The sequence below is a fragment of the Ammospiza nelsoni genome, chromosome Z, assembly GCF_027579445.1.
Source record: "Ammospiza nelsoni isolate bAmmNel1 chromosome Z, bAmmNel1.pri, whole genome shotgun sequence".
NCBI classification, from domain to species: Eukaryota; Metazoa; Chordata; class Aves; order Passeriformes; family Passerellidae; genus Ammospiza; species Ammospiza nelsoni.
Window position 1 is genome coordinate 16,027,804 of NC_080669.1, and position 27,561 is coordinate 16,055,364.

Here is a 27,561-nt window from a genome sequence, read left to right on the forward strand (position 1 = left end):
TTGACCTTTTAATAAGCATGCAATACCTCTGGATGTCACTTATACATTCATCATTTATACATTCGTAACACCAGAAAAGGAAGATCCTTTAATTTGAATAGGCCTAAAGTGTCTGCTGTTTTTCAGATTATGTATTTGGTTTGGGGAATTCTGATTGTTGGAAAGCTCTTCTGTCTTGCCCAGAAGGGCTCTGCTCTGACCTCCTGCATTACTCTTTCCTGCCTGTCCTTGCTGACCAGAAGTCACAGTGTTTCATGGAGCAATGTGCATTTCCTCACTTTCTTCAATGAGCAAGCTGGTTACTTCCAGGCAGACATAGAAACAGTCAGCCATGTCTGCCACTTTAGCTACAGATGTCACCTTGGCTGTAAACTGGGGGAGAGGCAGACTGGACTGGCACATTTTGTAAATAGCAAGTACTAAAAATGTCTCATAAAGTCAAATTTCCTGTTTATAACTAGGAATTGTTAATGCAAGTTGCATGTACTGAGCATTTAAACTTACCTAGTTTTGCTACTCTGGAGCATAAACCAGGAGAAATGTCAGTCAAAACCTTTTCACCAGTGCCTACTGGTGGCAATGCTTTGTGATTTGTTTTTCTTTGTTTGTTTTTTTTTTTTTTTTTTTGTTTTTTTTTGTTTTTTTTTTTCTTTAATAAAGTAGGAGACCTTATTTTTATGCATGAAAATAAAGTACTCTAGATACCCTTCTGTTGTAACTCCAGTCTACAGCTGGCTTTTGACAGGAGATTTTGGAAATATTGCTAGAAGTGTTTTGCTAAGCTTGACTGCATAGCAGGAACCATGGGGATTGCCCAAACATAATGTATACAGAACACTGTGCTGCCACCACACACCCGTGTGTACTCTAAGTCTGTGTGTCAGTCATTCACTCCAGAAACACAAAGAAAGGAGTGGAGAAAGTAGTAACCTAACACTTTCAAAACCCAAATAGCATTATTAGGAGGCTTCTGGGTGAAAGTGATGCCTTTGATCTGGACAAACGTACCTGGCATTGTTATGAGACTCTGAATAAGAAAACAGGACTTTGCCTGTGCTTTTTGCATGCCAGTAGCTTTATGAATAGTCAGTTTAAAAGATCATTGCTATGGGCATTGCTTAAATAATTTTATATACATAAATACATATGTATATATATATTATCTATGTGTGTGTGTGTACCAATGCATGTTAAATAAAAGCCCTAAGAATATTTTTAAAACCCATAGCTTATTCTGAGACTTATTTTCTAGGATAAACTATATTTTTTAATTAATCACTTCAGAAATCAAAGCCATTCATGACCTTTTAAAATGACTATACATACACAGCACACTGTTAGATTAATATTGGTTTTTTTCCCCCTCCACTGCAAGCAAGGTTTAGACAGTTAGCTTTCATACTTAGAGATAATTATTAAGCTTCAATTTAGTTTCTTAAATTTCATAATTAGGTCTTTTGATTGTGATCTTTTTTTTTGGTAGTTAGGTCAAAGTAATCAAGTAACTATGTGCAGAAATTAACATTTTTATTATATTAGATTATGTATTGTAGTAGTAAAGCTTGTTTGAAGTGCATGAATAAAAAGTGAAATTACAGGAAGAACAATCTAATATAGCAATACTAGGTGCATTCACTGTGCATCTGAGAGGAGGAGGGGGGAAAAAAAGAGGAGTTTTCACTCATTTTGGCCTAAAATGTGTTCAGGTTTCCAGGATTCTGACATCAGAACCCAGATAACGCTGGCTAGAACCATAGGGCTTTACAATAAAAGCTAAAATATTGACCATATGATGGCAAAAAGTCTTTATTTTGCGGTTAACTTATTCTCTTCTAGCTACTCTCTGATGAAGTTGGTGGTGCTGTGGAGGATGATCTCCTTCTTCTTGACAAAGATCGTGATCGTTCAGCACTGTAGGCAACATGCTTATCGTAATTTTGTATCTGAGCCTCGAGGAATTCCCTCTGTTGCTGGCTGATTGTCTGGCTAATCAGTCCAGGAAGAGCTTGAATGCTACCAATTAAAGTTTCCAGTTTAGTTTCCAGAGTAACAATTCTCTTCTCAAAATCTTCACTTCTTTCATTTAAGTCAGAAATCATGTCATACATGATGTTTTGAGTCTGAAAGTAGAAGGATGTAAGTAAAGGTTTAGAGAGACCTTACAAGTATTGTAACAAGTAGCACAACTGTACAAGGGTTTGTAAAACAGGAGATGAGTATTATAACATCTACTTTTGTGAAATAATTTTCCCTGTAGATTAAATTACAGTAGACTAAACTTTCTACTAGATTTCTTGAGTAGAAACATAATGGCTTTTAGTAGCACTTTAGATGTCGAAGTTGAAATCAATTAAAGACCAGGCCCCTTTTGGAAATTCAGATGTTTGGGAGTGCACCAGGCTAAGCTTTTTGAGCAGTCAGTGTAAGCTACCAGGGGACTGAAGGCTCCACTGATGTATTCCACCCTTAATTGTTCTTGATTCTGGTTTTAAATACCTTCATTCTTCTAATGAGCTCAACAGAGCATAAATGTTGTTCACTGGCTTGCTCCTTCAACTTGGCAGATTTTCTTGAATTGGCAGTAAGAGGAGTTGAGTAGATTTTTTTTGAAAAGTACTTCAAGAAGTAAAAACTCAATTCTATGCTTTTTTAACTTTTGCACTCTCCAATCTATCTGGCCTCCACAAAACACTGCTGAATAAAGAAAATATATAGAATGTACTTTAAAATGCACAATGGTCAGTAAAAATGTAATCTGAAATGTGTTGTTTCAAAGAGATTTGCTTAAAACATAATGGCTGAATATCTGCCTCTTATAGATTGAGGGTCCAGATTATTTAAACTAGAGTCAAAACTGGATATAATTCAGTAGAAAAAAATCAGTTGAAATTTATGAACCATCCAAAGGAAAGGAAAATTAATTGAATGACTACCTGAAGTGTAACCAAACCACTTCAGTATCAGGTGTTTTATAACCTATCGCTCTGCCTCCTGTTTCAGGATGCTAGCATAACACTTGAAAGTGAAGTAGTCTACACAAAATAGTATATTAAAAGTCCTTATTAGTTGCCAGAAGCTTTAGACTGAACTTTATTTTCACCTGAAGTTGTCACATGGCTCTGTAAAGCAAGAGGGGAATGAACACTGAAGAGTTTAATCTTTGCTTTGATGCACTTGAAATCAAGGAGGATTTTGAGGTAAATGAAGAGGTGTACAAGAAACCCTTAAGAAGAGCCCATCAATGCTTCTAAAGTAGCCTCAAATTAACTCACAGTAACTGTTAAATATTAAGTTCCAATGGAAGTCCAAACTGCTATCAGCTCAGACCTCTGGCTTTCTAGTTATTACATGCTTATGAAAAATTCTAACAACAATAAACAAGCAGCTTACACCTGAATAGCCTCTTTTACCTCAACTCAAATGGTTTAAAAAAGATTTAAAAAGCCTTATGATATATTGGCAAAATAGGCAGCTATTATTCATTATAAAAAAATTAAATAAATGCAGATCTAAATTTACTTGTCCAAAGTTACTGCTGCATAAGACAACAGGAACAGGAATACAGAACCTCTAATTCCAATCTAGAGGCTATTTACTATGGTCTGTCATGGCACAGTCACTATCACCACATGGCAAAGTCTTCTTACTTCACAGCACTACACCACTACAGCCCACTCACAGTTCAGCATTTACCATGACCTCTGCAGTCAGCTCAGGAGCTCTCAGGATCAGCCTCTCAATTGTGAAGTCTTTTTCAAATGTACAAAAAAATAAATAAATATGGCATGTTCAAACTTTCATCAGGATACTTCTCCAAGATGTAGGTGCTACCACAAAACACACACATATTTTCATTTGCTACATATAACACCTTGTTAACAATATTTGCACATATAATGCATAACATTTTCACTAAAAAACTGTTCATTTTGAAAGGATGAATGCTGAAACAACAGTAACTGCCTACTAACCTTTGCCAGGTCCACCAAAGTGTTGGCTTGATCATTCAGTTTCCTTTGTTCCATTTTTACACTTCTTAATCTAAAAAGTGGAATTTTAAGTCAGATTTTTTTTTTGTATGAGGTCATACTAGGATTTCTAGAGAGCATGCACAAAATTTACAAGAGCAATTAACTGCATGGACAATGCCTTGACTACTTTGTGTAGAGTCAGAATCTTTCATGTGCCTGCTACAATGAGAAGCATGCTTCTTCAACACCGCAAAAAAGGAAACAGCAAGGAAATGTGATGTCCTTGAGAATACCATTTGCCATGGTCAAAGTTGAATTCAATAAAGAAGATAACAATTTATCCAGACTACATGAAAGAAAGCCAAAACATTCCTCAAAGCCTCAGTATCGTGACAAGTAGATATAGGAAGAAACATAGAACAACAGTTTTTTGTCATTATTGTTGTAGCAATCAAGAATCTTCCCATGCCTACATGACTAGATACAGGTATTAGCCCTGTTCTGTCGGAAATGGATTGGGTTAGCAGGTGTTGGAACCTGATGAACATACAGTGATAAGTGAGTTTCTCCTTACTTTAAACAGAACTTCCATCAGACCAGCAGCTAAATAACCAACATGCTTGCCAATACATTTCGTTTTTTTGGATAATTTGTGAATCTAAATATGATTACATTTTAAATTTACTATTTAAACTATAGCATTGAAAAACTATGAAAGAAGCAAGGGTACATTTTTTCAAGGGTACAAGAGCAAGGGTACATTTTTTCTTTGATGCGTACTTATCTGCATTATTGTTGGTTATGCACATTTTTTGCAAGATACATGACCCTTCTTATACATTCGCTGATACAAAACCCATGTTTTCCAGATTGACTACCAGAAAGGTTGTTTGTAGATTTGTGATAAGATACCACTTCAGTCTACCAGTGTGCCAAGTGCCAACCAAAACAAGAATCTGGTTAGCTGTCAAATGGAAGTGAGTTTGGCAACCTTTTGTGACAGGTGGGTTGCTAATGCATTCTCTGTCCATTTCTCAGTGATGGTATTACTTAGAAAGGTAGTCTAAAGAAAACCTTCTTGAGGATATTCCAAAACCAAAAAAAGTTTCTTTAGTTGACAAGCATTTCCTTTCATATCTAGGCTAACTGGTATGAGAAAGTAAGTTGTGGAGGATGAAATATAATTTAAAAATATCATTAAAATATAAACAGAAATAACTCTTTTAAGGTAGAAATGAACTGATCACATAAAACTGGCACTCCAGGAGATTGTTACTGGAATGCAATATGTTCTTCTTCCCCTGGAAGCTTCTTTCAGAGCACAACAAAAATGCAGACGGTAGGAGTCGTGTTTTCAGAGGCTACAAGGTGGAGATTTTGTAAAGCAAAAAAGGAGTCTCCAAGGTACAGAACTGTATTATCAAAATGTCAGAACAATTATTCAAAGGAAATTATTTTACTGGAGAATGAAACCCCCAGAATTTTGGTGACCATTCTTTCAAATAATGTGCAGAATATGTGTTTTCTGCTTTTCTTAAGATTCACTGACTCATCTGTTTGACAAGCAGTATTTTAATTTTAAAATTCCAGGAAGTTCATTATTATTGTAGTACCAGTTGACGCCAACATGATAATTCTTCATAGTAACCAACCCAACACCTACCACAGGCTGTAAGAACATATAGATATGGCAAGTCTTTAGCTGCAGCAGCTGGATTTAAAGAAAACCAACAGACTTTCTTAGTGTAATTCATCAAGATAAAATTTTGATTTTATGAACTTCACTTATCACAGAAAAAGATCATGATTCTGGATCGCATTTCCATGGTAGCAATCAGACCACTGAAATTCACAAATAAAAACTCTATTTTTTGCATGCAGACAGTGGTAAATTCTGCAAGTTTAGAAAGGAACAGCTTATACAACTTACTTCCGAGCTCTATTTTCATTTGTTGAAAAAAAGACAAAACAAAAGAAAACAAAGTGTAAAATATACTAAAACAACCAAATGAGCACAGTGGGCTCGATTCAGCAGGTGGAAAGTCCTAGGGAGTTGCTACTTTTGATCAGTAGCTGCCTGAGGAGTCTAACTAACTAACATATAACTCGCACTCATGATGTAGGAATCTGCAATATCTTCAAGCCTTCACATTACCTATCATCTGTAGATTTTCTTATTCATACAATACATAATATGCTTTTTTATGATTTCACCTTCATCGTATCTAATGTGCACGAGAAGCAGAACACTCAGAGCAGCTGAACACATTTCAGAGCTGTGGCCATGACTGTTATCATGATCTGGTCTGGTTTCTTCTATTAAATCAGCCCTGAGAGAGCCCACTCTTTTTATTTTTGTCTCCAGTGAAATGTTTGAAGGTGAAGGAGGGGACTAAACAAAACTTAAGACTCTAGAAAGATGGAAAATTGTAAGTCACTTGAGAAAAAGTACAAAGATGCAAAGAGATGGAAAATTAATTTGCATCCATCTAATCAGCTACAGGAAGAAAGCAAACTGCTAGTGCAATCTTTTCATTTATGGTGCATTCTTCAGCATATTGAAAAAATTATCTTTTGCAGTTTTTTTCCTGAATACAAAAGTTTTGGGGCTGTAGTGCAAAGTGGTAAAAGACAGAGAGAAATTATTAAGATAGCTGTGCAATCTAGCTGTCACACCTAGGAAAAAATTACTTCTTCCCTCCACCTGATTAATTAATTTTTAAGGGAGATGCAGAACACACTTTATATCCTGAAAAGTTCTTCTGAGCTTGACTGATAAAAAAAGCTGGAGATCGAGCCTGCTGTGCTTTTTAGATTCTTTTCTGAACATATGTGCTCACACACACACAGACACACAACACACACACACAGAATAAATAGTAAAGTTAAAACGTTAAGAAACAACCATTTCAATCAAGGATTCAAGTCCAGTAAGGATGCACATGACATGCTATCCTCTCCCCAGAACCCACCACCTCCCAATCCTTTAAGCTAAGCAGGGTGGCCAAACTGCTATATAAAAATATGCTTTTTATATTCACATAAAAATGCCTCAACTTCTGTTGTCTTTTTATTCCTCAAAGTATCTCCACAATGACTCAGTAACATTTCAATCTGCAAGTTTGCTAAATGTAATACAGTAATCAAGGTTTACAGAGTACTTCATAGCTTAAGCTTAGTTACCTACTGCTTTAAAACATTGCTATGAAAGAGAGAATGATTGTTAGTCTAAATTTACTAATAGGAAATGAGTAAACCTGGCCATCTTTTCCTGTCTTTCCTGTAAGATGCTACTTAGATGTTCTTTTCATCATGGATGCTCCCCTCACATCACTTCACTGGTTGTCTCAGGCACAGACCTACACTCAAAAGTTATGAAACCATCAGTTTGAAACGAAACTTAATTTGTCTACTTCTTCCCTGTAACTCATTGGAACTATCTTCATAGGCTGTACAAATGGCTGCCTCAGCTGAATGGGGATAACAAATGGAACAAACAGACCCTGACCATTCCTCAAAATGGTCCTGAGGACCAAAATTCCCTGGTTCCTGAGGACAAAACTCTGAGGTTTTTTTCCCCCTCATGTAGTTCCAAGAATAGTAACCATTGTGCAATTCTGCTCATTTGGATGTGCTTTATGACAAATACATACTGCAAATTTTAGATAAATACTTGTAGTTTGGCACAACCATGGCGCAGCTTAAACCTTCTACCAGTTTTAGGCCTCAGGCTTGTTTTCAGACTCTCATGCAGAGGGGAAGAACTCATTTGAATAATGCCAGGGGTGCTCAATGGTCTCAACTATTGGCATACACTCCCATTTTCTAGAATAGATGGCCAGGGTCATAGCTGACATACCAACATTTGATCTTATGCACTGAGAATATACAGTGGAGAGAGGCTAAATGCTGGTGGGCCATGAAATTATACTTGATGATATTCTGTTTATTAAACACTACATACATACTCTCTTCTATCACATAATTCTGACTTTAAAATATTATAACATTTACTACAAAAATTTTTTTTTTTTTTAAATTTTCTTCTGTCTATTGTAGCTCACATTTTTCTACCTGGAAGAAAATGCATAAAAATAAAGGACAGTCTCAGTGGCATAGAACAAAAAAAGTCTTAGATAATTCAAGAACTATGGGAAACTTCTAAAAAACATTCACCGGTTTATATGGACATAAACTGCCAGTGCACCTTCTTATTTTATTGTAAATAGATAATGCAGTAAATGGTTATCTTTGTCTTACTCTGAAAGAAAATCAACCTCCAGAACAATCTTGAAGGGAAGGGAATGGTGGGGGGAGAGGAGGGAGGGGGCACGATGAGACTAAGAGTGACTGAGAGAGAAGGAAACTAACAGAGAAAACACCTTGGGAGGAAAAAGAAAGCAAAATAGTACTTACTGATGAATAGCTTGCAAGAATTTGCGTTGATGTTTCCTTACTTTTGCATGGTCTATTTTTTTAACCAGCTTTGTGTTTTTATAAATTAACCATGTTTCCCTGAGTACATTGGCCGCTGCATTTTTCACCTGTTTAATAAAAGAAAAACACCAGGCTGACAAAAGTAGTACTCTGTTATGTTTTTACTTTTCTGTTATTAACTCTTCCCAAAGCTTTTGAAATGCTGTCTTAACTGTGGGAAGTGGCCACCTCAAGAAGCTGAAGCACTGAGGGAAGAAAGCAACAACTGGATAAAGGGGACTGCTGAGCAGTTTCCTTTTTCTATAGATGTGATGCTCAGATCAAATCTTTTTGCATCCAGGAATAATTTTCCCTCTTCAAAAAGTTGGAACTGTTTGGTGTGTATAGCAATATAAATTACAGTGAGGAAATACTAATGCATTATCTGTATGTTAATTAAGTGTATTTAATAGGACCATAAGATTTTTCTCTTTCATATTCTATGGTTAGCACTTCTTAATTCTTTTGGCCACGTAACAGTCTTTTAAACTTTCAGAGCTGTTTGAGCACTCTGTCCCCTTCTTTTATTTTTTTTTGTTTTTGGGTGGCATTTAGTTTTTTACTTGTTTCTTTTTTAACATCTCCAAGAAGATGAAAAAATGTGTTGTCAATTAACGTAGGCAGAGTTCTATTTAAAAAGCGCTTTGACTTATTTTTTAAATTCAGCGTTCCATAAAATGTTAAAGAGTACCTACAGTTCCCTTTTAAGGCCCTCCAAAATTTTCAAGAATGCTTAAAAACATACAAATAATTTAAATGCAATGTTGATTAATGGCTGAATGACTAGGATACTTGGTAAGAAAAATTGTCCTAATTATTCCTCTTTATTTTCTCTCCTCCAGCTTTACATCATGCCAGTAACTGCAGTGTCAGAGCTAAGTCAATGGCTAAGACATTGCAGGAATGTCATGCAATAGCTTGGCCCAGCAACAGCCTCCTCACCCTGCACCTGTAAGTGTTGGAGAACCTTGTCCTGTCTTCACTGAAAGCACAACTTGGTTTAGAGACGGCCTCACAATCCCTAAGTAGCCCTTGCACTCCTGAAAGGCATGGCTATCATCAGGCTGTGAGGAAAGATCCCCAGCATCTGCATGATTTGTGATCTGATGTGCATCTTAGATTTGTTTGCTTGGCTTGCTTTTCATGTGCTTTGAGTTTCACGAGCTTAAAGCTTTATTTAATAAAGTATTAGACTAACATTGAGATTTATATGAAGAGTAGATGAACAAAATAAACTTCAAAAGGCATAAATAAAGACTAGACTCAAAATCTGGCCAATCTCTGAGACACATTTTGGGCTCAGCTGTCAGATAACACTAAAACAGTAACTATATTATGAAAGGACAAATTATTTCTTGTGGTCTAGTATCAGCACCACCTTAACTGACTGCAATGGGAATGTAAATCAACGAGCACAGAGAGACACCTTGTCAGACACCCCTTATACCGATATAGGGCTTCTCTCCTCACTCACCCGTAGTCTCTCCCTGCTCTGACTCCTTAGAGGAGATACAGGCTGTTAGTGGTGAGCAGCACAGCAGTGAGAGCCAGCCCAGCCAGAGCAGTGCTCTGAGACACACAGACGTGGGGACAGCACAGGGCTCTCTGCAACACAAGACCCGCAGCAGTGCAGCGCTGCAGTGCTGCATGGAGCTGTGCTGGGGCAGCCATCCTCCTCCTCCTCCTCCTCGCCTGGAGCAGAACGACTGCCTCCATCTCAGGCACCCACCACTAAGGAGAAACTCTGCTGAGCTGTGATTATAAGCACCTTTGTGTTCACATTGGCTCTTCTCAATAATGAAGACTGACTGAACAAGTTGAGTGCACTGTACAGTTAATATTCTTTTTCTTGTTCCCTCAACACTGACCTGTTTTATTTCGGCAAAGGATTTGTATTGCCTTGTTTGCTGCATTTTCTTTCATTTAAAATATTTCAATACCAATAGCTCCTATTTTGTGAAAAATAGTTTCTTCTAAAAATAATATATACAAATATGTTTCAGGGTCCTTCAGAACTGTGTGCCACTAAATAAATCATGCATTATGTACAAAACGCAGTTGAAAAGACTGCCTCACTGTTATTGTTCATATGTTGCAACATATGAAAACGTATGTTATTTTCTTAAGAACATCTCTCATAGCTTGAAATTTTTGTTTTTATCTGTCATTTCATCTATTTTAGCTACAAAAAATATATTTTCATATATATTATTTTCATATATATTATTTTAGCTTCGCAAAAGCTTTTGGTTTAATACAATAGTCTAGTTTCACAGCACTTAATTGCTAATTAACTAATTAACACCAAATACCTTCCAGTTACAAGGGCCCTCTATACAATATTCTATACAAATCCTTAAAATTTGCTGACAACTTGCAGTTGTCCTCAATTTAAAGGAAAACTCAAGGCATCCAATTTCTAATCTTTCAAAACAATACCCATGATAAAGTTCAGCAAGGATACCAAGCAGGAGACTACTTAAAAACAAATTCAGAAATAAATTAATACACAGTATTCCTTTTCAGTTGTGAATATAAAGTGTGACTTACTCTTTTAGTTAGCTGGGTGTCCATCATGAAATTATGCACATGTTTTTCAGCTTTGGTAAGTTCTAACTTCCTTGCCACCACAGCTACCACCAGTGCAGTGCACCCAGCACCCTGAAAACAATAAAACAAACCCCCAAGATGTTACTACTGCATTTTGCAGAGTTTTTAGAGGAAGTTTCTCCTTTCCTGTAGAAGTATGGCAAGCATCAGGTGATTCATCCCAGGTAAATACAGTGAACATACTACAGCTGTTTCATTTCAGATTATTATGACAAGTCAGTATTTACAGGCTGGTAAACTATTAAGGGACCAAAATAATAAGTGAGCAGCATCACTTAAAAGTTCAGTTGTTTGTTTTTGTTTTTTTTTTTTTTTTTCCTGCAAGGGTTGAACATTTTCCATTTCTAATGCATAAACAAAGGGGGTAACTAAAAACAACTTTTTAAACCCAGTAACCCTGTTCTTAAAAATTTTCCCAAGGTTATAACAACTGTTAAAGAGGAAATAAGATTATATTAGTATTTAGCACACACACACACAAAAGAAAAGTTTCTTAGGATTTTCTGCAGGGCCTAAAAATAATAGTAAAATTATTATTTACTCACTTTAGTATATCTTCCTGTTGTTCTGAGTCCTTCAGTGATCTTTTCTATATTATTTCTGCTTATTTTATTACCATATAAAATAGAACACATACACCGGACCACATGTACAAAACTTGGACAGAGAAAAATACCAATTTTCTAATTCATGCTGTGTATATGTATGCACATGCATGTATACACATTGACATGCATGTGCACAACAGGCAAATTCCCAAAGATGACTGTCTCTTTGGAATGACAGTGGCTTTATCAGCATCACAAATACAAAAGCTTCTTTATGGGGCAGGTGAAACAGAAAGGAGGCTAAAATGAGCCAGGTAATAAGCAGTGTCAGTTTTACATATCTAGAGGTGTCATTACCTTTACACTATTTATAAATTGTGCTGCTTTAATATTTTGTTTTAATAAAAAAAATCTTACAGTTTCTTTAAAAAAAAGTATAAATATCTCATTAAATATACAAAGCTACATTTAACTTGCAGGTTCATTTCAATCTAGCTCTTACTCACTTGTGTCAGTTACTCTTCAATATAAAGCAATCTCTCATTGCTTCTCATTGAAGCTTAGCACATTTTGATTCACAGAGCTTTCTTCTACACATTCTATATTTCTCCCGTAAATTTATTCTCTATCCCTCACATCTATAACTGCCTTACCCTCTCCAGAAAATCCAGAAGAAATCTCAGAATTTAGCTTTCAAAATACAAAATCCATTATTAAAAACATAGAGACTGCAAAATAAATTAACTAATTGGAAACCTTTTTCCACACAGAGTCCTTAAAAAACTGGATCTTGTCTCTCTGTGTACTTACTGAGGCATACAATGAATTCTGTGAAAGCCTTGAATTAATAGTTTTTCCATTTCTCTGGTACATTTTACCAAAAAATCCATCTAATCCTCCTCTCATTTTCTCCAGTTAGTTCTCATCTTCCATCCTCAACAGCTCTCAGCATTCCTTCGAATGAGTCCCTCATAAGTTTGCTGCATTTCTTGCTTCTTTCCTGTCCTCAATAATAAGCCTTTTTTTTTCTCCACCTCTCTGTTGTCCAGTCTTGTGATGATGTAATGAATGGGAATTTACTTGAAGTTTTGCTCTCTCCGTGAGTCAAAATGGTGTTATAAGTTCCTCTTCTCAAGACCCCATCAACAGTTAAAGAGAAAGAATACAGCCACAGCTTAAGGCTAAGCACTTCAGAGGTCCACTGAGCCTCCACTGGGAAGAGGACAAGGCAGAAGATGCCCTAACACATCCTACCTCCCCAGAAAACAGACAGTGCTCTTTAGGTCTTCTTCCTGTTGAGGTAAATGCTATTATGCAGAATACTTCTCTTTAGGCAAATAAATTAACAAATTACCCCATATAATAGCAAGGGAATGAAGATAAAAGCAGACATCTTTTGGTTCAGTATGTTAGGAAAACCAGGGCCAGATGTTGATTTAATGACATAATCAGAGTTCTGCCTGCTCAAAGCTAGAATGGAAATGAGCTTATCAATACAGACCCCACTGGCAAAAAATCACCTATTTAAGCCAATTCACTGGGGGAGGGAAATGCTAGATGACTCTTTCCCAATCCACCTCAAAAAGGCTAGAGGAATGGTGGCAGGCAAAACAGCTTGCTTTGAAGCAAAATCATTCCTGCCTTTGTGATTAAGGCATTTTCAATGTGGCACAGCAGCTGTAAGGGCCAAATGCCGCCAAAAGTAGGAGTTTTATGTCTCACATAAAATATACTGCCTGCGGTGTCACAATACTGTCACTGGTGAGCTGTGACAACCACCTCTATGGTGTATATGCACTGCTATCTTCCTCATCTCCAGAACAGCTAAGTGTGATAGCAAGGTACCTTAAATTCAGTTTAAACCTCTTCGTTTTGTGGTATATGATGGGATCTCAGGACATGAACATGAGTTCTTCTAGTGTTTCTTCAGAAGCAGGAAGTATTATACTACCTGCATGTTAACATTTCATAGTACTGTGAAGGAAAAATAATCACTCATAGCAGCTTCCAACAATGACTAAAATTCCACTTAACCTATATGATGCTAATTAGTATTTTATGTTACAGCAACCTGCAGTATTACATGGCTCCCATAAAGAGCTCAGCATCCTTAAAAATACTCATAAAGTGAGAATTATTCAAATTTGCAGAAATTAAATGGAGGAACTATAGTTACTTTAAAAAATTGTAGCATTGTGTGCATGATACTTGATATATTTTTTGACTATGCTGATTCATAGGAAAATCAGTAGGTCAGCTAGTTCGTCCAGTACTATGCAATGCATCAGCTATTTATTTATTAAAATTGCTCAAACTAAGTGAAAGCACTAATAATTATTTCATCTGCAGGAGGGATTTTTTAGAGAATAAAATTCTACAAAGTCTTATATTTGATTACTGTATTAACTTTCAACATCATTATTTTTATCCAGTTTTGAAGTAAATAATAAAATAAATCTTTGCTTCCAGCTCTTGTTCAGGAGAACTATATGTAAGATGAAGAAAATTAAAAAGGCAGGCCCATATATTTTCAGGTATCAAAGCATTAATCAATTCTATCTGGAATTCACACTCCTTAATCAGCAGCCTGACCACCTCCTGCATTATGGAGTTATTGCAGTGTGTTTGGGCTTGGTAAGCAGCCTGGTTTTAAGGGCACTTAGGACAGAAATTATTACAACACACGCAGTGTAAGCAAATTGATCAAGCCAAGGCTAAGGTCTGACTATTGTTCATATTGTTCATCTGCTCCACTTAGTAGAAACAGGTAGTAACAGAATGAGTCATTCATTAATTTGATGGTGTTCAAGTACTCTATGATCAAGTATTTGCCAGCAACCACCAGTTTTAAAAGCTGATTCTGACACCTGAATTGTTCTGTTTTCCAGAAGGCATGTACAAGCTGAATGAAATTATCTACTAAAGCATGAGAAGCTCTTAAAGATCACAGATTGAAGAATAGGCAAGATTAGGACTCTGCTGATGAGCGGAGCAATGCTTATTTTCTGTTTGCAAGGATCAGAAGATGAAGCACATGAATTTAATCCTGAATACGCAGTATTTCTTGCTCGATATGAAGTGTAGCATATTTGTCTACAGTAAAAGCAAGAAGTCTGAAAATAAACATATCCACAGTCTTCCACTGGAGCAAATCAACAAACTCTGGTCTTCACAGTGGCATCAGATCTCTCATGGTGATTGTAGAATTTGCACTCCTGAGCAGTACAACCTTTAGCATTGGGTTCACAACCATTTACACAGGACAGAACTTGTCTTAATTGTCAATCTATTTAGCTATTGTCCCTTATGAAAGCAATTTGATGTGACTGCAAGCAACTTGAGGACATTCTTTGTATCTTTAATTCTAAATATGCCGCTCCTCTTGAGCACAAAGAATGACACCTGAAGTTCAAATGCTCATGCAGGTACGCAAGTCTGTGAAAGCCATTCTCCTCTCTAGCCCTCTTTGATGCCTAGAATCCAAAGTGAGTTTCCCTGATAGAAATGTAAGTGGAAGTGTACATTGGCATTTTACTCATATATGCTTAGGCAGTTTTTAAACACTAGTAGGACAACAATTTTCTCTGTTACATAAATATAATGATGACCGATACGCCTAAAAAATGAATGGGAGGATGGATTACATTGAGGGGGAAAAAATAATGTCATCAGGCAGTAATGTCAAGCCCATGTTATTTGAAAAGTGAAAAAGAAGAAAGATGAAATTAATTGTATTTTAAATTATACTTTAAAGTTAGCAACTGAACATGACATGAATTTAACTTAAATGTGACTCTCAGAAAAAAGCATGACTATTACTTGGTGTTTTCTTTCATTTTACTTACAGGTGCCATAAATTGCAACTTTCCCTATTTTCTGCACAGTCTCTTGGCACTTAGTTCTGAATTATTGCAAGCCTTCTTTCAACTGCTTTAACAAAGCAAACTACGTCTTACACACATCAGACATTGCTGCAATGGTTATTTTCTTTACCTGTCATTCTTAAAATGTTACTCTGCTCTGTGTTGATGTAGTCCCTTCTCTATGGCATCGTATGCAGAACATTTGCCTTCAGTTGCAGTATTTTATGACTCCTCAGGGATTTCAGTTCTAACAAGATCTTTCAGACAAGATTTTTTGCATCACCTATTTACTTAGTAAAAGCTCCCAGGAAACATATAAATCTAATATATAATATTTTTTTAAAACCTTCCCCTTCTTTGTTTAGGATTTTACTTACTACAAAGCCTAGCAAAACCAGTGAAGGTATGTCAGATTCTTATATGCCAAGATTACTTCTACTACCCTACATAATTCCTCCTTGTTTCCCATTCTATTTGCTCTACGGAAATGGTAAACTCATCAGTAACTTGGACTATGTATTTCTACTGTCTTTATACAGCATTGGCATCAATAGGATCAAGAGTCCTGAAGGGCTACAGGAATATAAATAAGAATTAATAAAGGTGGTAGGCCTGTATTACCCAGTTATGGCATGTACATTATACTAGACCTGACTTTCCTTTTCTCTTCCTTATTAAAGTCACACATCAATATATTACTACATGCCAGCTGAGATGCCTTTTGCTGTCCAACCACAACCCTCTGTCCTCTTCACTTTTGCAATCCACACTGAGCTTTCTGCTGATTATCAGCAGAATCACCATATCAAAGCTGATTAACTAAAAGTTACTACAGAGGATTTTACATTACAGTAAACCACACCTGACACAGCCATGGCAGATGGAAGGAAAAAGCTGGTGTTTCCCACAGAACACAATGAAAATGTGGCTAAGGAATCTGCATCAAGACCGTGCCTTTACTACCACTCACAAGTGCTAAGACTGAAGGTCCACACTGCTGCAAGACAGTGCTGGCAAAACTGCAGGGTTCAGACTTCAAGGGCAGTCTAGCATGTACATCTAACATTATTGTCAAGGTCCAGTTTCACTGACAGCCAGAGAAGCTTTCAGCTCTTCACCCAAAGGTTTATCTAAGGCAAATAAAGCTTAGCACTGGCTGCATTTTCAGTTAGAACTGAAAGCAGCATTTGGTCAGTAGAGAAACCCTGTTGTCCTCTAAGTAAATGCCTCGGGCGTTGTCACCTGGTTCTTTTTTTGATAAGGTTGTGAAATACCTTCACAAGACTACAGTGAACTGAGTCACTCCTGCAACCACCTGGAGGGTGCTGCCGGTGAGAAGGGAAGCAACACTGTACCTGTGCCTCTGCTGCAAGTCACCTAGCATCTCTGGTTTACTGGACTGGAATGAAGAGCAATCTTAAGTGCTGTAGGCGTCACAAAAATGTCCTGCTATACTTGCCTGTAGCTGAAAGAAGGCAGTTGCCACATTTCTTGCTCATTTTTCTTGGGATCCACTGAGGGAGAGAGAAGGTGCGCTTTGCAGACATATGGTTCTGGTGGGAAATTTAGCTCTGCACCAGAAAAGGCACAACATTCCTCCTGCTGCTCTGCATAAAATGAAAATCCTGTAAGAATTTAAACAGGCATTTTGTTCATTTGGCTCTCTCAAAGGTGGACATATATGACCACCAGGGAAGGGGAAAAAATTTTTTTAAAAAATGTTGCTTGAAGTAAAAAAAAACTCTCCAAAACAACACAGGCAGAAGCTAGGGAAGTGGTGCTGTATAAATGTGGGTTTGTATTTGTCACTGTTTACTGGGAGAGATGTATAACCTTGCAAGACTGAAATAAAATGAGCAATAGGACAGCAACTATGTTATCTCACCAAAGAGTGATCTAAAAAACCTTTGCATTATTTACACTTTCATGTATTCAATATTTGTCTGGCTACTATTGTCTTCAGTGGCGTTTGTCTGCATCACATCTAGAATTTTACTGCAACATTTAAATTTCTGATCTATATAGGAATAGATGAGCAGGTTTGTTTACTTCTAATTAGTCCATAAGTTTTTTGGCAATGTTGCGAAAATAAAAATGATGAAGACCATTCAAATGTTATGAATAAATGTGAAATTGATTAACTAGTGTCACACATAAGAGTGGGTATTCATAAGTGAGGGTGAAGTAAACTTCTTGAAAAATGAAAGCTGGGTACTAGGAGAGACATCTGAGACAACACAGGACATAATGATTTATAACATGAAGACAGTGTCTCTTCTACAGGGAAACCTATAAAGGACTGTAGCATTAATGAATGTAGTGTAAATGTAGATTGTCAGAAAAATTAGGACAATTTTCAGAATTGTCAGAATCCCTGACAATTGAATATGCCCTGATGACTGGGCTTCTGGTAAACCTTCAGTGGTCATAACAGCTAAAACATCCCTGGACAGTTTAACCCAAAACTCATAAAAAACTTTTTGCTGGGCAAGGGTTGAAGTCTAATTTCCTTAAATGAGCAGGCTTAACAGCCTATAAGGCTAATGGGAAACATCACTTCAATAAACCAGGATGAAAGCTACCAGTGATGCTCTTGTTCTTCACCTGTGTTGCAAATGCAAAAGTTTCATGAGAATATGTGTAAAAGTATACAAAAACTGCTGTATTAAATCTAAGGTTATTGCAAATGAAATTACATTTTCTCAGATCAAAGAAGTTTTGCTGCAACAGTCATCAGCTCTAGTCATATCTATGTAGACAATGAAAGCATGAGACAACTGCTTCTCATTCCAGCCAGGAAATAATTGCCTTTGAATTTACTGAAATGCATCCATAACTAGACCACAGGAAAAAGTTCCTGTGTCCTCTGACACTTCAAAAACTTCCCTGCTCTACTGGTACAAACTAAAGACCTTCTGAAGAAGTCTTTTTCCTTAATTTTTTTTAGTTTTGAAAGATGGTGAAACCTTTCAAGAGGTGTTGTTTACTCAAATGGAGTAAAACCTCTGCCATTGCCTCACTTTTCAGATTAACGTTCCCTCAACCACTGCCTCAGGGAACATGTTTTAAAGCTTCTCAACTTGATTTTGATAATTTATGATTCTTTACTTCAGCTAGAAATTTCACTCCAACAAGCCACAGACACAAAATAATCCCAAACTACCCTTCTTCCCTACCAAAGTTACCATTTTTGCAATTTGTTGTGCTGGAACAACAATAGTAGAAGAGCGGACAAATTCCTCAGCAGCCCAGCTTTTAACAGCTTTACGCCTAAGAATGCCGGCATCATTAACTGTCTTGTCCATATAAAATTTCTGCTCAATACGTTGTCTACTTACGTTCTACTATGATAGAAGGAATAAACACAATCTGTTCTAAGTCCTAATGTCACTTATATTTATTACTGAATTATCAGAATCTACTGAATCACATTCTAGCGTGTATCTGAGACATGGACCCAAGATGCTATCAATTAAATGAAAAGCTTTTCATATTTGTTGTACTCTCAGAGAAGTAAAAACTGAACAGAGATCTAGATGTTTGAGATATCTTATTATCAACAGAATGATGCACCACAGTGCTTTAACTTGATTTGATCATACCTTTTCAGCTTTTAAATGTAATTCAAAATACATTTCTATATTTTATAAACCATTGTTTCTCTGACACACTATGCAATTAAACAACATGAACAAAAAATTTCATAAAATCACACATTTTAGACATTATTATGCACAATAATTTATGACCTTTTTGTACACTACCCATAAAGTTCTATAAAATAATTTCCATATTTGCTCGAATCTGATGTTTACCTTATTTTTTATCTTTTTCAGGACTCATCCCAGAAAACATGCAAACAATGTTAACTATGCAGTTAGAATCTACTTGTTTATCACCTCTTTTTTCTTACAATCTAACAAATAATAAATTTCAAAAATAATACAGTTCAGATTTGCTACTTACAAAAAATAGGACAGTTAGAAACTGCTACTCTAAGTGCCACGTTCCTATGTTAGATAGTTCTCTGTATTTGTTGGTAAGACCAGGCTGTTTACAATTATCATTTGCACAAATATCACAATTAAGCCTTAGATGAAGAGTCCTCTGTTCTTAAACTAGAAACACCTCATCCTCATCACTTTTTCCATGATTCATAGCAAAGAAACCATGATTGTTTAGAAATAAATGCAGACTTCCAAAGGACATAAAACCTTCAGCATGAGAGGATTTAGAATGAGATGTTAATTTTTGATTTCACCATTTGGAACGAATAAAAACTATTGCTCCTAAAGCCAGATTGTACACACTGACTTCATTGCAACTACTCTAATAAGAATATTTCATCTACAGGAGTGGTCTTCAAATACTGTAGTTAAAAAATGCCACTTAAAGTTTTTGCAAGGAAAAACTCAAATCTTGTCCACAGCTATTGTATACATTTAAGAAACTTTCTGTATTTATTTGGTTATTTCCTAAGCCTAATTATCCCTTTGAAGTTCATTTCAACAAGAGAAGCAATTAAAGTATAATTTCCACATTAGCAAAGCAGACACTTGAAATAATATCTATTTCATTTAAAGCAAACTTCATTGAATTATACCAAACCAACTGCATCCTGTGACAGGACAATTGCAATTCATCCATTTTATTTGCAGCAACATAGGTTTGGCTTACATGTCTGCTTCTAACTGTTGGTGGGTGGCTTTGCAGGAAGATTCTGCATCATAAACTTTGCATCATATAATAAAAACACCACCTCACCACATAATGCTGGGTCTAAAAGGAAAAATGTCCTTCTTAAAACTCATAGCAGGTCCTTGCATTTGCAGTCAGAAGAACTGATTGCCCTTGTTTTATTTTGTGTAACTGCAAAAGCTTGCAAAGGTCTGCAAAAGTTATCCATCTCACAGTCCATAATTACGAAGCTTCCCATATCTTCTCACACTCTCCCTTACCAATTTCTACAGAACTTCTTTAAATTTTTGCTAACTTCATTAATCTCCTTATAAAGCAGGGAAAATTTTGCAAACCACTCCAAGGCCTGAAATGCAAAAAGCCATTTAAAAAGTGGAAGTGCCGCCTACACCAGCAGTTCCACTTAGAAACCATACAAGGAAAGTGTTCCACCTGCAGCTGAGATCACCTTGCTGATGAGCATCTGGGAGATCTGCCTGGGCGGGCATTGACCACCAGGCATGGCAGCTCCAGCAGGCACTAAACACATGCACATCCAGTACACCAACAAGCTGCATGGCACGGCAAAGACGCCACAGGTCTCCCTCTTTCCTCTCTATCCTGCTCTGAGAACAGTGACAGCAGCTGTATGTGTATCCATCCAGCACACTCTTCCAGAGCTACCTAAAGTACACAAGGGGCAGAGAATACCTTTGCTCTCAATTTACAGCCCACCTGGCCCACAGTCCACGACTGCCGCCCAGTAAAGTTTCATTGGAAAAACACAGGTTGGTAATTGAGTTGAGGCACTCCGTTCAGTTTCACTCGCTTTTCAGTTTCACCTGCTTGACTGTAAAACATTTCTGCATTGACCTCTTTGTAACATGCTGTGTCAGTATTTTTATGAAAGTTTCATACATTTAAGTGCTTTGAAAGATCAAAATGTAAATGTTTTCATTGTTTGCTTTTTTTGTTCACAGGGTTGTTTTTTTTGGAGGGGGAGGTTTGGGGTTTTTTTTGTTTGTTTGTTTTATTTTGGTTTTTTTCCCCCCAATTTCTCTAATACATTAAACATACTTCTTTGCTATCTTACTCTCAACAATTCTCAAGGCATTTTTCCTTTTGGTATAATCTGAATATATGTAAATATTTTCCTATTTTCCAGCAGCGTGCAGTTGTAGAGTTTAAAAGGTGTCACTTCACATCAGTGACCTAAGACAGCAGTAGTTACAATGTCAATCACCAACACAACTTGGTGCCACCAGCAGGCTGCACAAAGTCCACTTCTCAGGCTGGAGTACAAGGCAGAGCTCAGCCTGAGCACTCCCATTTCCATTGCACAGAAAGCAGTTCCTGAGGCAGAAGCAGGAAGGTAGACATGGCACCAGGGTCTACCTTCCTCCTTGATCCCTAGGGATCAAGACACCAAAGCAGGCTTCCTTGGGCCACCAGTTCCACAAAGCCAATAATAATTCTTCAGTTGTCTGTGTAACTACTACTGTATTCACATGTATTTCTATTTATTCCCCCTTCCATCCATTTTAATAGGGACCTTACCCAAAAGCAAACACTCAGCAGTATTTGGCATTGATCACACTAATCCAATGCATTTGCTGCTTCACATGCTAGGGAATTACACTTTACCTCTTAAAAGCAAATATATGTTTTTATTTTACTAGATTAATTCAACAGTAACCTTTGTGTGTCTTTTAATCAGATCATCAATTGCTCCTATTGAAATAAAAATCACTAGGTCTGTTCTTTTAGGATTTTATATTTTCCACAACAAACAATAACTAGTTACTGTACAAGTTTCAGAAGAGTAATTGGTTTTAAAGAATGATATTCAAGACCTGTAAGCTTTTCAGTATTACAGGTTTGTCTAGAAGAGAGTTCATTATTATATTTACTGTGCCATACTTCATACTCCCCAGGTCCTTTATAAAAACAAAACAAAACAAAAGGCAAGTACCAAAAAACCCAGAATAAATCCAGCATCTGACTTTTTCTCATTGTTCCATGGTTTTTTATCTCAAAGATTACTTTAATGTAGTTAGTGGTTAGTCTTTCTATTGTTTTACCTATCATAACACAGCAGCTACTTGGCTCGTTTTCCCAAATTCATTACCACGACATTCTGATTGGAGCCTTTGCTCTTCCAAAGCTGCTGCAGAACTTATAAATACTAAAAAAACCCAATCAGAGACATAAAGGTATCATCCATACATTTTACAAGTCTCCCAGTTGTGAAAAAGAGATACCAATGTGTGAAAACAGTATGTATAAATCCATACTTGACTTTTCCACGGAAGCAGTGGAAGCGACTTTGTATGAGGATTCTGTCAATTCTGCAATCCCTGCCCTGCAAGGTGGCAATAAACACTGCTTCTCCATCCCTTTTCCTAGTGAATTTATTACTACATTTCATTCTCTCTGGCATCAATATCCAATGCAGAAAGGAGCAAAGGTAAGCACCCCAGAAGATGGCAAATTAGAGTTCACCCAAGCGCCTTTAAAAAAGCCCCTGTGAGTCCTTCCTCTGCTTTTAGGCTGTACCTTTCAACTCTACTGCAAACTCTGTATTTAAGGAGATATGCATTTACCACCTTTTGAAAATATATTGGAAATCTTTATCAATCTTTATCAATAAATGTCAATTAACTGAAACCGATCGGGTTTTTTTAAAAGATTATTTTGAAGCATTTGTAAAAAAAAATCCTTAAACCTTACAAAAAAAAAAAAGCAGCTTTTTTTTCTCTCTGGACATAAAATGTACACTTATTATAAATGAATCTTCTATCAACCTATCTGCTTAAAAGGGACAATGCTTTGATAGTATCTGCTTTTAGCCATAATCCCAATATAGTTGTTTTAACAGAGGCAGATTACTTATACATGCATTACTTATAATCAGTGGCAAAAATTCAGAAGGAAGTATGTATCTTATTGTTGCATACCGTACATACATGACAATCATTCAGCCTTTCTCATTCACAGGGACATTTACACAGAAGTTGGTACAAATAAGGGTGGAAGAGTCCAGAACTTGTTTACATCTAATTTACTGTACATAACTGTAAATTTTCCCACCATAACAATACATTGCCTTACTCCCTGCCCAACTTTGATCAAATGGTGCAGCACAAAAAATGAAAAACAGACACGAAATGCACTTAATAAATATATATTGAGCATGCATAACCTAACAATTGCTGCAGGGTATCAATGGTAGCAAAAGGTCTTACTGTTCAAATAGCATAACATCATTCCACTTAAAGCAATGGACTGCTATGAATAATGTGTTATTAGACTCATAAGAAAGAGTAGAAAACTATACTCAAACCAAAGAATTTTAAGAATTTAGCCACCATTATGTCTCTTTATGATTAATTCTAAGTAATTCATAAGAAATTAAGAAATTCATGACTGAAGATCTGTTATTAGTACTGGTCCAATTATACATGCCCAAAGATCATCAAGATGATATGATACCTTAACATCTAATGGAAGACTTTACTGAGATTTCTGAATTATGTCAGGGTGCAATTTGTTTCTCTGTATTTCATTACACAGCTGCTAAATTTTTGCTTAAAGAAAAAGAAAACTCTGTTTTATTACTAGGAATGAAAGACTTGGGGTATGGTCTGATTAAGTACACCCTCTACAAGACAGCTGATGAATATTTCTTTATGACTACCAAAAGTTTTTGGCTTAATTTCAAATTAATTAACAGCAATCACAATCTCATATCCAATTAACAAATTCACTCACCATGATTCCAGTAAGTAAACAGACCCCTTTTCCACAGTATGTATTTGGTACCATATCCCCATATCCAATGGATAGAAAAGTTATTGAAATCAACCACATTGCTCCAAGGAAATTGCTAGTAACATCCTGTTGGTCATGGTATCTGAAAAGAAGAAGAAAACAATTTCTTTATCATGAAAACATTTGCTAAACTATTGTGCTCTCTGAAAAAAAAAATGCATTGACTGGTCCATACGACCATTTTTGTTTACAATCTCATTTTAAAAGCAGCTCTAAGGAATTAAATATAACTCAAATACAGGAGCAGTAATGGATCAGAAGATATAAAAATAACACCAGTAGTAGAAATAGTTTATAATTCAGTATTTGGTTATTACTGTAAAGCAGCAGAAACCTCTTTGTTTTTAATATAATCTCTTCACCAGGGGTGCAAGTCCTGGTAATGCTCTGCAGTAGCATAAGACCCCAGAACACCACAGGTGCTGCGGCCTGAGGCAAATATGAGAGTCAGAATGGGTTGTGTGCACAACCAGACAGCAGAGTACATCTTCATCTCCTTGGCCTAAATGCAACTCTATGATCAGAAATCCAATCCTAAAAGAACACATAAATGCTGACTTAGACAACCCATGGTCTTCTCCCTCCTTCTACAAGTTCAAGGTAAATAAAAAAGTATGCCATTGTATTTCTCACCACCAAAAGATGTTTACCTTAAATATAGCAAAAACTCCCTTTAGTGTTTAGTCAGCTATTATGTGAAATTTCACAATGTGCTGTTTCTTGACTTAGTTTCAATATTATAGTAGAATATGTTCATTTTTCCTTTCCAAAAACTGCTAAGTTTAGATAAATAATCTTGTCTTCACATGACATATATACTGTATAGAAGGTGAAGATACATTTTATGTTTAAAAACCTGTTGTCACCACTCACTCTGTGATGGGGAAAAAAAAGCCTAATAGCCTAATTAGGGTGGAATTTTGCTTCCTGGACAGGGCAGGGTAGCAAAAACTCCCTTTAGTGTTTAGTCAGCTATTATGTGAAATTTCACAATGTGCTGTTTCTTGACTTAGTTTCAATATTATAGTAGAATATGTTCATTTTTCCTTTCCAAAAACTGCTAAGTTTAGATAAATAATCTTGTCTTCACATGACATATATACTGTATAGAAGGTGAAGATACATTTTATGTTTAAAAACCTGTTGCCACCACTCACTCTGTGATGGGAAAAAAAAAGCCTAATAGCCTAATTAGGGTGGAATTTTGCTTCCTGGACAGGGCAGCCCTGCCATAGAGACTACTTGCAGCAGCCACTGCAGACTCAAGGTTGCAATCACCCCTGCAGCTGCTGTGAAGCCTCCGGTTAACTAAATGCTGTTAGATTCCCCAAGGGTATTATTTTAGCCAGTCCCTAAATCCGTGTCTCACAGGGGGTCACAGAGAGCCATTTATTTGATTAGTTCACAAATCCATAAACAACCTGCTTCCCACAACTGAAATAACCGCTTCTGTTTCCTTCCTGTCCAGACTGCAGTCTCCGTGACGGACCAAGAATGCAGAGCAAGCACAGAGGCACTCTCAGGAAATTCCCTTTTCTCACACATGTAAGATATTCACCATAAATGTCTGCAAAATACTATCTTCAAAGTCCCACCTATGCTCTGATGATTGCAACAACTTAAAAGCTCTTTGACTGCCAGAGACCACAGCAATCACTCCAATCAAGTCTGTTCCACACTTCACCTGGATTTTCCTCTCTCCTGGTGTCAGTGTTGTCTCTCACATACTTTATGCAGATTTTTCTGTTTTGCCTAGAACAAAACTTAGAAAAATGTAGTAAAAGTCCACATTTGGAGGTCCTAAGGACATCAGCAATGATAACCACAACAGCAAAAAGAGTTAAAAAAAAGAATGGCAGATTTAGCTCATGACCACAGAGCTTTGCATGTAGCAAACCACAATCGGACATTGTTTCGTTTTCTAGACTGCACTAAATGTTAGGGATTTTAGTCTCCACTCAAAAATCATAGCAAGTAACAGCTGTGAAATAAATATATGGATACAGAGAGAGAAACACATTTGTCCCATCCAGGAGGCAAGAAGAAAGCCTGTGTACCTATCATGGTAACCCGTACAGAGTATCAAGAGATACGATCCACAGGATCTGGATGAACTTCACAGAAGGGTAGAATACATTCTAAGGTTAGCAATTCAGGCAAATATTAAGAAATGCCCACATAAATATTTATAATACATTGCTTTAATGCCTCTCTTTGGATTTTGAACCTGATCACTTCCACGCTTCATATGACTGAAAACGGAAGAATCAAAGACAACTCACTAAGTTCCAGAAATGAATAACCCATAAGAATATTAAAACTACTTTCTTAAGTCTTGAAGAGAAACGGAAGAGAAAATGGGAGTCTTTATCCGCTTATCCTCCTTTACCCATGTCAGAACACACACAAGCCAACCTACACATAGGTTCTTTAAAAAAGGTGACATAAATTTTAAAAGGCACATCAGAAGTTTTACAAGCTTCTTTGGAGACATGGAGACAATTAAGCTTCCCTAGATTAACTATTCATTAAAGCTATCTACATCAATATTTGTTAGCACAATTCAAGGACCTGTTTAAATGTTTCCATCCTAGTTGTTAGGTCAGGCGTCCAGGATTTCCTACTCAGAGTATTTTCACCTAGTTATGATTTAAAGGCTATAGTTCAGCAATCAAATGTTGCATGCTTAATTTAAAAATCATCAGCAGTACTTATTAATGAATTTACTGTGATTAAGAAACAAAGGCTATGGGAGGACATGAAATAGTTGCAGTTATTGCTGCAACTGCTCCAGCACAGTAAAGCATGCAAATTACATAATTTGCCTAATTTAATATTTAAAAAAAAACTCAAAACTTTTTCTCTTGCAACTGTACATGGAAAGTTGAAGGGCTGACTTCTCAAGTTAAAAATCTGCAGGTAAAATTGAGACAGTATAAAAGGGTGTCACTCCCACGATAATCCTGTAATTTCTTTGACATATTTTTAAGCAGGTAGTTTAATCTTGTCCCATCTATTTTGTAACCTCACTTAAGATTTTTTAATCTCTTTGGTTAGCAGTTCTGGTATATGTCTACACGCTTTGAATTTTCATAAGATTACTGTTGTGTTTGCAGAGATTTCCAAGTACTTTATAAAGTCACCAGGCACCACTATCACCTGGGACTCAAGCCTGAACCAGGAAAGTCAGGACAGTCTTCTGCTACACTGTGTCCACAATCAGGTAAAAAAAAAATAATTTTATCTGCATCAAAGCAGAAAAAGCAATATCTTAAGAAAGTTGTATTGCAGAATCTTTATTTGTACAGTCATGGAAATGGCTAAAAACTAACACCTCAGGCATTTAAATTACTTTCTTTTGAAGAAGGGGAAAGAATTCAACCCACTGACCTTAGACGTGTTTTCAAAGTTATCCCAGCATCAAAGAGTGAACTTCTCCATTTATGCAGGGAATAGCAAAATGGTCACAGCAGAAGTTAAACTTTGTCATGATTTTCTATTAAGAGCATCACTAATGCGTGGCTCCAGAAGTCACCAGAAGACCACATAAAAGCCATTCCTACAACTGTATCTTTCATTTCACCA

At 36.5% G+C, this 27,561-nt stretch overlaps 1 protein-coding gene across 2 annotated transcripts in view; it reads right to left on the bottom strand.

The window, feature by feature from the left end:
- Window positions 1–570: 570 nt before the first annotated feature.
- KCNN2 (potassium calcium-activated channel subfamily N member 2) overlaps window positions 571–27,561 on the bottom strand; it is a 69,601-nt gene continuing 42,610 nt past the window's right edge. For both annotated transcript variants that reach the window (XM_059492889.1, XM_059492890.1), the window contains 5 exons: window positions 23,917–24,058; window positions 10,998–11,108; window positions 8,388–8,515; window positions 3,972–4,041; window positions 571–2,120 (listed from right to left, as the gene is read on the bottom strand). In XM_059492889.1, coding sequence (XP_059348872.1) covers window positions 1,833–2,120; window positions 3,972–4,041; window positions 8,388–8,515; window positions 10,998–11,108; window positions 23,917–24,058 — 739 coding nt within the window. In that variant the 3' untranslated portion in view covers window positions 571–1,832. The remainder of the gene's footprint in view (window positions 2,121–3,971; window positions 4,042–8,387; window positions 8,516–10,997; window positions 11,109–23,916; window positions 24,059–27,561) is intronic.